At 43.5% G+C, this 10,022-nt stretch overlaps 1 protein-coding gene across 1 annotated transcript in view; it reads right to left on the reverse strand.

Moving 5' to 3' along the window:
* Positions 1-10,022, reverse strand: part of Sema3e (semaphorin 3E) — a 261,237-nt gene that overhangs the window by 193,844 nt on the left and 57,371 nt on the right. Inside the window, exons 6-9 of the mRNA XM_012516491.1 lie at positions 8,434-8,548; positions 7,947-8,016; positions 4,042-4,186; positions 1,788-2,010 (exon numbers count right to left, since the gene is read on the reverse strand). Coding sequence (XP_012371945.1) covers positions 1,788-2,010; positions 4,042-4,186; positions 7,947-8,016; positions 8,434-8,548 — 553 coding nt within the window. The remainder of the gene's footprint in view (positions 1-1,787; positions 2,011-4,041; positions 4,187-7,946; positions 8,017-8,433; positions 8,549-10,022) is intronic.

Here is a 10,022-nt window from a genome sequence, read left to right on the forward strand (position 1 = left end):
CTGCCCCCGAGCCGCACACCCAGCCCAGGGTCCACCTTTAATAATTTAAAAAAATTTCAAGTTTACTCCCTCAAGGAGTGAGATATCTCCTGTATAACTTAGCTTCTATAATTATCCATTATTTGTAAATTTGAACTTCTACTTTAAATGCACATCTCACTTTAATCATTCATAATATTCTGTATTTGTACCTTCCAAAGATAAGTTTAGACACATTAATTTACCTGTGCAAATATTTTGATGTCATGCTAGAAGTAATAATTCATAAAACATAAGTAACTTGGAAGTCGTGATCAAGGAATTCTGTGGTATTTGAGAAGTATATTGAAAAATTAACTGCGATTTCCTTAATAAAACTAAATTATAATTAAACTAATAATAATTACCTGTAGTTTCCACTAACTAAAAGGAACAATTTTCAAAAACACCATTTTGAAAATCAAGCACATGTTAAATAGCTTACAGTTCATATGCTTGGCAAAAATGCAAATTGAATGTGGATTCGCAGTGGTAGCTACACACACTACACCTGCAGCCTGAGCCCGATGAACATTGGGAGCTGTCATTACTGCTTGGGGGCTTCTCCATGTGCTTGTCACACGTGTGTCAAGTTTGTCCTACGCTTCTGAGATCTGGGCTCTGTGGAACGGCAACTTTCAGTTAAGTGTGCTGCGTGTGACTGCACACACACTGGCATCTGTGGAATTTTCTCAAATACCACTGGGCAACCTGACAAGAAAATGGTTAGGGGGACATTAGTACGTCTCCTGCTTCGCAGGGGTTTAGAAATAACGCTCTGTCATGAACTTTATCCAAGATGGGGCTCGCCTGTGGAGCCTCGCCCCTTTGCTACCTTTGTTGGAGTTCACTGAGTGACCACAGAGCAAGATATTTTTCGTTTCTTAGAGAAGTCTGCTGCTTGGTATTTTGAACACGGAGCACACTATTAACATTTAGGTTCTAAAATAAATAGATGAAATGTACCCCTATCAGAAATCAATTTCTGGAAATAAGATGAATATTTCCTTGCTTAACTTTTTACGATTTTCAATTTATTATGTGGAACCCAAGGACGCTGCTTCCACTTGGGGACACGCCAAAGTTACACCCCGAGAATGCTTACCACTGCTCTTTTGGGACCAGTCCTTATAGGAGCTACTATGCGGCATAAGAAAGCACTGGCCACTTTAAAGAAGTAGAATAATTGTGCTTCAAAAATCTATAGAAATAAATGTCTTACAGAACTTGCCCCATATTGCTCTGAAAGGCTAAGTTCTTATCTAAAATTAAGTGACTGAATGGCACTGAAGTGCAGCCGCTTGTGCAAATGATCAGTGCCGGGGAAGGGAGTGCTGCTGTGACCACAGAGGTGTGTGGAAGTACTGTTCTGTGTTCTTGTGACACTGTGAGGCATCCCTGAGCAGCCTGAGGCAGAAACGGGGCTGGAGCTGGGGCTGGATGGGGAGGTCAGGACGAGACTTCAGGTTGGAGCCTGCAGTTCACCAACATCACTCATTCATTCCTTTATTTACTTCCTCTATTCAAATGTGTTAAGCATGAACCATGTGTCAAGAATTCTGTCCTGTAGCAATCCCCAGTCCTTCTTGGGACTTGGCCAGTATCTCTCAGAGCCAAACCATGACACTACTGCCCATGAAAGTGGTGATTATGTCACTAGTTCCAGACCAGGGCACGACATAGGATGACTCTGCCCAGCCTTGGGGCTTTCAGAAATACAATCGGAGTTATTTCCTTCAGGGAGAATGGAGTGCGTCATACTCCCATACCTGTGCCAATGAACAGGACGTCATACTGGCCGTCCTGAGCTTCTACTCGGTCCACTGCGATTTGCTTCAGGTTGTACTTTCCATCCGTCTTCACCAATATTGGCTTTTTATGGGCAGGTTTGATGGGGTGGTACATGAGCGGGTGGCCCCTCGCAAATCGAACAGCATCATCAGGGTAGTCCTTGGTGGTCCCGTGCCTGCCTCCGTTCACCTTGCTAGCACACTGCACATGCGTGATGAGAAATTCCAGAGGGGAAACCATCAGTCACAAGAGGAAGTAGAGATATGGATGCTGTTCAAGCAACCAATTGCACATTTAAACACAGATAGTAACTACACACCCTTCAGTGCAGAAATAGACTCAAAACTCTATGAACAGGCAGCATTAAAATATTAGATCATATCTTGAAAAATGAAATACATTTAATACCAGGACGGTTTGGAGGGGCCAACAGTAGACGATGTAAGTGTTGAAATTGTTTTCTAGGTTTCCTAAAATTTTTCACATTGTGAAGTAAATTCTGAAAGTAAAGAATCTATGATTCAGGAAAAGTCTCTTTGTTGTGCTGTGTCTTCTCTCCAAATGAAGATTCCCACTGCACAATACAGCTTTCCTGGCGGGACTATGACAGTATGACTGGTGACATCTCCAGGTGGAAATCTTAGTGACATACCACAGAAACCTATTCCAATTTTATCACCATAAAGTCTTGAGAGAAACACTTCTCTTCTTGCTCTATTATAATCTATATGAATCTGTATCACATTTTCACATGGAGCAGACACAGTAAGCCGAGAGAACCAGCAACATTTGCTGTAATGTGTCTGGACTCTTAAATCTCTGACTCTAAATGCAAGGGCTCTGGAGCACCTCGAGCCGTGCTGATGGAAGTTTGCTAGCAAGTGTCCCTTGTGTCTTGGGTTTTCTCCAGAACTGGCAGCAACTGCAATGATAATCTTGACTTTAAAAAACAAAAAAGGAAAAAAAAAAACTTTCTATTTTAGAAACATAGTGGTATAGTAATCAGATTCTGCAGAGAGGACACTTATAATGGTGCCTTTTTTAAAAAATCAGGCCACATCTCTTCGATTGGCACAAGCTTGCTCACTGGAGTGTCCCTTCACGGTGCATAATGGGAACCATTTCTGCCTCGGCTGGAAGCAGCTTGGCAACATGCACTCCTTTCGATCTCCCCAAAACCATGTGGTTCCAAGCAGCACTTCCAGCGAAGCCACGGGAGTGGGTTTTCTCCATTGAAGTTACAATTTCCATCAACTGAGTGAAATAAAATGTACTTTATGTCTTACTGGAAGTCATACTTTTAAGTCAGTGGGGGAAGTGGTTGTGGTGAAGCCTTACACTTGTTAATGGAGGTAAGGTTTGTTTCCACTTTGGGTCTTGGCTCTGCAGAAGTGGTTTCTACTTGGCTTGCAAGAAACTGTGGAATTGGAGGAGTGATGAGCTTTTACCAGCTGCTCCTGAAGTGCTGATGCTGACTTGCATGACAACTTAAGTGGCTGCTCTCCACTGACCCACACAGGGCATCAACATCCAACAATTTTGCAAACTAGTTGCATACAGGACCCACGGCATCAAGCTGTCATCATCACCATCATGTTTGGACATGTGTACAATGAAAAGCACAGAAGTTGAAACGGCCAGTTAAGGAGACTCTCACTCCACACTTCAGGCTGGGTGGCCGAATGCCTGTGCTCCTTACACTTTCCTACGGGCACATTTTTCCTCTCTAATTGCCCAGGGAAGATAGTTTTAAAGGTACTATGTGTTCTAAGAAGGTAGAACAATGCTTATAGATCTGCTAAAATGACAGTGGGGAGGAAGTCTGACTTAGGAAACTTAGAGTCTGAGTGAAATACAAGAACACAAAATCTGAGTAACATTCTCCTTCAGTTCCATGGGATGCTAGTTCTTTTCAAGAGGCTGGGAAGAAAATGCATGATTCCTTTTTTGCTGTTGGCTCTTTCTGTGTTCACTAGTAGCCTGAAAAGCAAACTTTGAGTTGGAACTACTTGGTCGAATGCTTGGAATCTTGATAGAAGTATGCATCATGGATGATATTCATCAAAATAATAAGCACATAACTTGATAATAAACATGGAATTTCTGTACCACCTAAGTATATTTTTGATATAAAATTCTTTAATTGCGAAGTATGGTGAAGCATGTGAAACAGTGACATCACCATACGGGGCTTTCAGAAAGAAGAATACTGTGACAAATGATTAAACTTACAGAACCAGGCCTTGGGTAGGGGACTTTTCCTTCGTAGAGTGACCAGTGATACTCAGGCCCTTCCCTGTGTGCATATGGCCCGTTGAAAGCTTCCCGGATGCTGGACATGTGATAGACGCAGATAGCGTGTCCTCTGAAGATAGTGCTGGAAAACGAGAGGGAAAGGCATCACTAATGTGGAGCTCACAGGTCCCTGGCCCGCCACTTCAGTATACAGAGTAGGATACAATAATGCAATCTTTGGAGTAAAGACTTTCAATTCCTTTGAGCCCAGGATAGTCTAGGAAGAATAACTGTTACAACGTTTGTCAGTTTTGAAGCACCAAATCTTAGCAGTCTTTCATGGAAAAACTGGTTGCCTAAAGTTAACTTTATTATTGTTAAATTGTAATGCTTCATGGTCATGCTTCTAATTAAGAAAGAACAGTCTTTAATGGTGAAAAGGCTCATTCTCAAGTTCTATTACTTATTTTAAGGTATTAGGATTTTTAAAAAATGTCTCAATGTAGTATTCACCATGTTGTTATTATTGCTAAAATTCAATTCAAATTTTGTTAGCTATCTCAGCATATATGATGTGGAGCGCAGTTTGAAGTCTTGTGGCCATTTAGGGCTCTGTCCCATCTTATAGGCTGGGGTTTCACAAGTGCTGACACACCTGGAATTCTTCCCTTCAGAAGGTCCCTGAAAACCGTGATCATGGACAGGCAGTTAGTGTGGATGCAACGGAGAGTTACTTAAGTTGTAAAACTCAGGCTCCTTACCTTTAGAATTAGTATCAGATAACATGATATAAAATTTTCTAAAGTTAAAAATTTAGACAGTAGTGGCTACAGCAAGTTCTATCATGTGCATTTGTAGTCAGATTCTGAAAAAGTATGTTTTTAAAAGATCCCTGAAGACATCTGACCATATTTCTTAATTTGGCATAAATGGAATTAATTCAGGCATAATCTAAGCATCTGTATTATGAGAATTAAGATAAGTAATATTTGCGGATGAGCTTTTCGAATGTAAAATTCTGAATATAGCGTTTCTTATGCCCTGAGACTCCTGTGTACCTGCAGTTCTGGTGCCATCTCAGAACCTCGCCTCACACGTTTTCTAACACACCTGGAAGCAACTGAAAACGCCTGGGCACGGGGCAAGCTGGGGAGAGCTTCTCAAGCAGTGACAACGCGCCTTTGATCACCATTCGGTGATATCAACTTCTGTGTCAGAGAACAGCTGGCAGCTTTTTTTTCCTCACACTTGTACATAAATTGCACAGTCAAAATGGAAATTGTGGAAGAAAATCATGTTTCGTCTTTGATTTCTCAGAAAGATCCAATATGCCATCATTTAGGAGAACAGCATACAAATGGAACACACTAACCCTTAGAAAAAGTTACTGACTATCCCACAGCTTGGACTTATCATGTGAGAATCTCTGAATTATGAATTTACCTATTCGTGGGTGCAAGGGAGGAGATTAAGGGAAAAACATAATTTTCCATGACTGTCAAAACTATTAATATATATTAGCTATTTTTATCTATGTATGTATGTATTCATTTATTCATTTATTTTGTATTTTAGGGAAGGTTCCACAGGGTGTTCAGGGTTTCACTACTAGATTGGACTGATAGTGCTCCACCTGTTCACCACCTCCCAAGAACTGGGATTATAGGCGTGTGCCACCACGCCCAGTCTCAACTGCAGCCTCAGCACGCCCTGGGGGAGGGGTCCAAACGGCAGGCCTGGGGATTGAACCCCAAGCCCCCGTGCCTGCTTGCAGGCTGTTTTTAAATCTGTATCAAGAAACAATCAGTAAGAAAAAGTATTTTCATGCTATTCTGTGGGAGAAAAGATCTCTGTCTGTTACTTCTCCCATTGCTGGGATAAATACCCACCATCCAAAATGAAAGAGGGAAAGGTTTATTTAGCTCAGCCAGTGGAAGTTTCGGTCCATACTCAGTTGGTCCAAGGCAGAGTGGCACACGGCAGAGAGCAAACATTCATGGCGCTAGTGAGGAGTAGAGGTCAAGGGAGTGAGAGCAGCTCAGGCAGCTGCCAGCCTCTCTCCCCGCCTCACACTGTAACGCAGATTACCGGCCCCAGGGCAGGGGCAGCACCCACACACACAATAATCAATCACAAACTCCACAAGCCACCCCATGACTGCCTGAGGCTTTGGGGGACTGACACAACCCATACCAATCTCTCTCTACAAAAACAAGGTACTTGTTGGGAGGACATGTTTTTATTTGAAAATCAAAATCACCTGCTGAAAAACCAAACAAAAGCCGAGTGGGACAGCCCCAAGGGTTGGTCCAGGGAACCCTCTCTCTGCCTCTCGTCCTGCCAGGTAGTCAGAAACACTCACCCTACTCTGCCTCTGGGAGGGAACCAGAGAGATTCTTCTGGTTCTCATTTTACCCCCAGTCTGCCACATTTGGTGAGATACCCAGGGGAGCGTATATGCAAATTTCAGCCAAAACCAATTCTGCAGTCTTCTTTTAATCCATAAATCAGCAGACGCTAAGTTATTATTTTACCTAATGTAATTCCCCCATGGATACAAAACAGAAAAGTGTAAAGGGGGAAATAACACATTTTGAGCCCTAAATTTGAATTGCATACTTAAAACCTGGAGAGAAGAGCCTTCAGGGCCTTCACTGCATGTCTGCACAGGGGTAGAACACCCAGAATAAAGGGACAGAGGCATCTCAGTGACGACAGGGACATCGACAAGGTCTGGGAAGCTGGTGTCAGCCAGTGTTGGAGAGAAAGTAATGTCAAGCAAGACAGCAAAGAATATATGCAGTAGAGGCTGCTGAAGCAAGTGTTGGAATCTGTCAAGGCATTGTCTTGTTAAAAACAGAGCACCAGAAAAGTCAGAGTGCCAAAATTCCAGAAATGAATGGGTCACATAGTCCGGAACTTGGCATCCTGACTTGGGAAGTTCTCCTTGACAGACTCCAGCAAGGAGCTGCTGTCTTAGGCACTCCTCGAGAAAATGCTGTTTTCTGGCAGATTAAAGGGGAAAGGGGTGAGAATATGGAGGCAGAGGGAGCCTGGGGTTCTGCAAATAAGGGTCTGGACTAGCGGTGGCTTTGAAAATGAAAATGCAGTCACAGTCATGAAGACCGCGGGGCTGGGGAAGAGGGGTCCCTGGCACTTCTAAGTTACCAGGTGTTTCCCTGCACAAGAGAAAAACTTTTTTTACATCGCAAGCTCTGAGCAACTACTTTGAAGGGAGCAGCACAGGGTGTATTAGCTGTTATTAGGCTCCATTATTTGGTTCTGGAATTTTTTTTTCTTAAAATAGTCCATGGAAATTGTATCACTACAGTAACTGACACACTCAGAGTCCCTCACACCAAACTCACTATCCCATTGCTTTTGCAGCCCTGTGAAGCAGGTCTGGAATTCCCTTTGGTGAGCGTCTTTAATGAAATGTGACAAAAAATATGGAGCCCTCCGCCACGTCCCATCCAGCAGAAGGGCAGGTGCCGTAAAAGGACGCTGTGTGCACATCCACCTTGTACACCGGACTGGCACCCTGTGACTTCTGACTCCTCCCCAAAGTCAAAACGACCTTGAAATGTGACTGTGTTGAATGGATTCAGGATATCAAGGCAGCCAGGACAGAGGAAACTGAAGACACGCAGGGAAAGGGACTGCAGAGCTGCTGCAGGGAGACAGTGCTGCGTATTCTTGCACACAGACGAGAATAAGTGATTTAAAGCTCGGAATATTTGGAGGGAGGCTCACAGCACTCTGCCTGTTGCTGTGGTAGTTTCTTTTTAATTTAAACATTCACTATAGTTTGCAATCACACCTCATCTGTACACCATGAAAGGGAACCAAATAACCAGATTATTTTTGCTTTGTTATTTTCATTGACTAAATAAATTTCTCACCTGGTAGTGTTAAACAGTCCAAATATCACTGGGTTCTTCTGATCTCTGGTGTGCAGCAAGAAAACATCCTCTGAAAATTAAAGACCAACCCATCATTTTATATTTTTAGTTCTCTTTGTATGCAGAGAAAACATATACACATGGAACAAATTAGGATTTATTATAGATGAAGACATCTATTTGCAGAAGCACCCAGCAAGCATGACCGACACGTAACATGGTGAGTGTGTCCCACGCTGAGCCCCAGGGAGGACCAGAGGCCTGGAGCTTAGGAGCTGCCAGGCTTTGTTCCTGCAACTCCTCTGCCCTCACCAGGCCTCAGAGCTACAGCAAAAGGTGTGTGTGTGGGGGGGGGGGGGAAATCCATCCCATGTTAATTCAAGGTCAGACACCACAGGAAGCAAGCTCTCCCTGTGCGCTAGAGACTGTGAACCTTAGAGAGGCACATGGATCAGCGGGAAACTCAATTCGCCCAATAATTTTTTACCTAGATCATCAAAGTACGTGTCGATCCCATTCAGGCCTGGCACGGAGCACACCAGCCTGGCCTTCAGGAACGTGGTCCACTTGTTCACCAGGATTCTCTGCCCACCTGCGTCATTCTGTGGGGACAACATGTGGGCCATGGGTCCCGAGAAGGTTCTTCAAGGCATGCTGGGTGTGCCCAGGCCCATACCTGCCAGAACTTACCCCTTTTTAACATTTGGCAGAGGAATTTAACATAATCCTCCAACGCTTCAATAGGTTAAAATCCCTACACTCAAAGGACAAAACGAAACATTTGTTCAGATCGGGGCTCTCTAGCTTCCCAGTGCGCTTCTCCCCCGTGCGCTAGACATTTTCTAGGGACTGAATCTTACATGACTATAGCACTCTCCCAAAGTTGTAGCTCTTATGTAAATTTTTTTCTTTGCCTTATTTATGGCACTGGAGATTGAACCCAGAGCCTGCACACTGAGCGACATTCCCCATTCCCTACTCTTTTTAGTTTTAGTTTTGTGATAGGGTCTCTTTAAGTTACTAAATGGTTCAGGCTGGGCTCCTCAGTCTCCCCTGGCGTGGGGTTACATCTGTGCACCCCTTTGCTTGACTACCTTGCTTAGCACATTGTTGAAAAATAATCTGCCTACTCCCGTGATCTGGAAGGATTAGTTTCCTCTTAAAGAAGGCTTTAAAAGCACATGCAAATACCCATATTATATGTTCATACTACAAACCATGCACATACATATGTCATGGACTAAGTTGTGTGCTATAACTGTAAACCATGTGCTTCCTGTTGTCCACTCCAAGGAATGTATTCTCGCCCTCTGTTCATTGCTGTTTAGTAATGAGTAACTGTTTGTCAAGGCTGCTTGATAAACTCGCTCCCTAACCATTTCTTATAAGATATATCTTGTAACAACTGCTTGCTGTGCTAACTCCTTGTGACCTCTTTCTATGGAAGGCTGCACATAGGCGGATGCATGATAAGCACAAACTGAACAATGCTCCCCCCAAAAAATAACATGCTAAGTCATGGTCACACTGTCCCTGAAGGTGCTGTTCTGTGCTAGACAGCAAATGTGCTTACTAAACAGGATGTGATGTTTGCCTTAAAAACCCCTTGCTCCCGGGGGGCTGGGGCCAGCCCGTCTTCTCCTGCGGGAGAGCTGACAGACAGTCCTGCGCTCAGTAACTAAAGGCTCTTATTCAAATTCTAATTCAGCCTCTGATCTGGTTCCTGTGCTGAGTGGTCCGTAACACACGCAGAGATGCATCTCTCACGTGCATTTGTAAATACCTTCCCCCTCTAAAGCAGCTTTACATTTGTATTAGCATCCTCCAAATACCTTCTGCTACTTCAATTGGCTTGCTGTCAAGCAACCTGTTTGAATACATAAAACCAACCATAGATATTCTATAGAATCGAACTGAGTTATCCAAACACAACTATGTGTACTGTTTAGATTGAGAACTAAGGAGTTAAAAAAAAAAATTTGGATTACATCCATTTTAAAAACTGAGCTCAAACTCCTGCTTCGACAGAGGCAGACTCCGCACAGGCCGCCTCTGAGCCTGGCTAGGAAGGCAGAG

The sequence above is a fragment of the Octodon degus genome, unplaced genomic scaffold (genome assembly GCF_000260255.1).
Source record: "Octodon degus isolate 3935 unplaced genomic scaffold, OctDeg1.0 scaffold00108, whole genome shotgun sequence".
In the NCBI taxonomy this organism is placed as follows: domain Eukaryota; kingdom Metazoa; phylum Chordata; class Mammalia; order Rodentia; family Octodontidae; genus Octodon; species Octodon degus.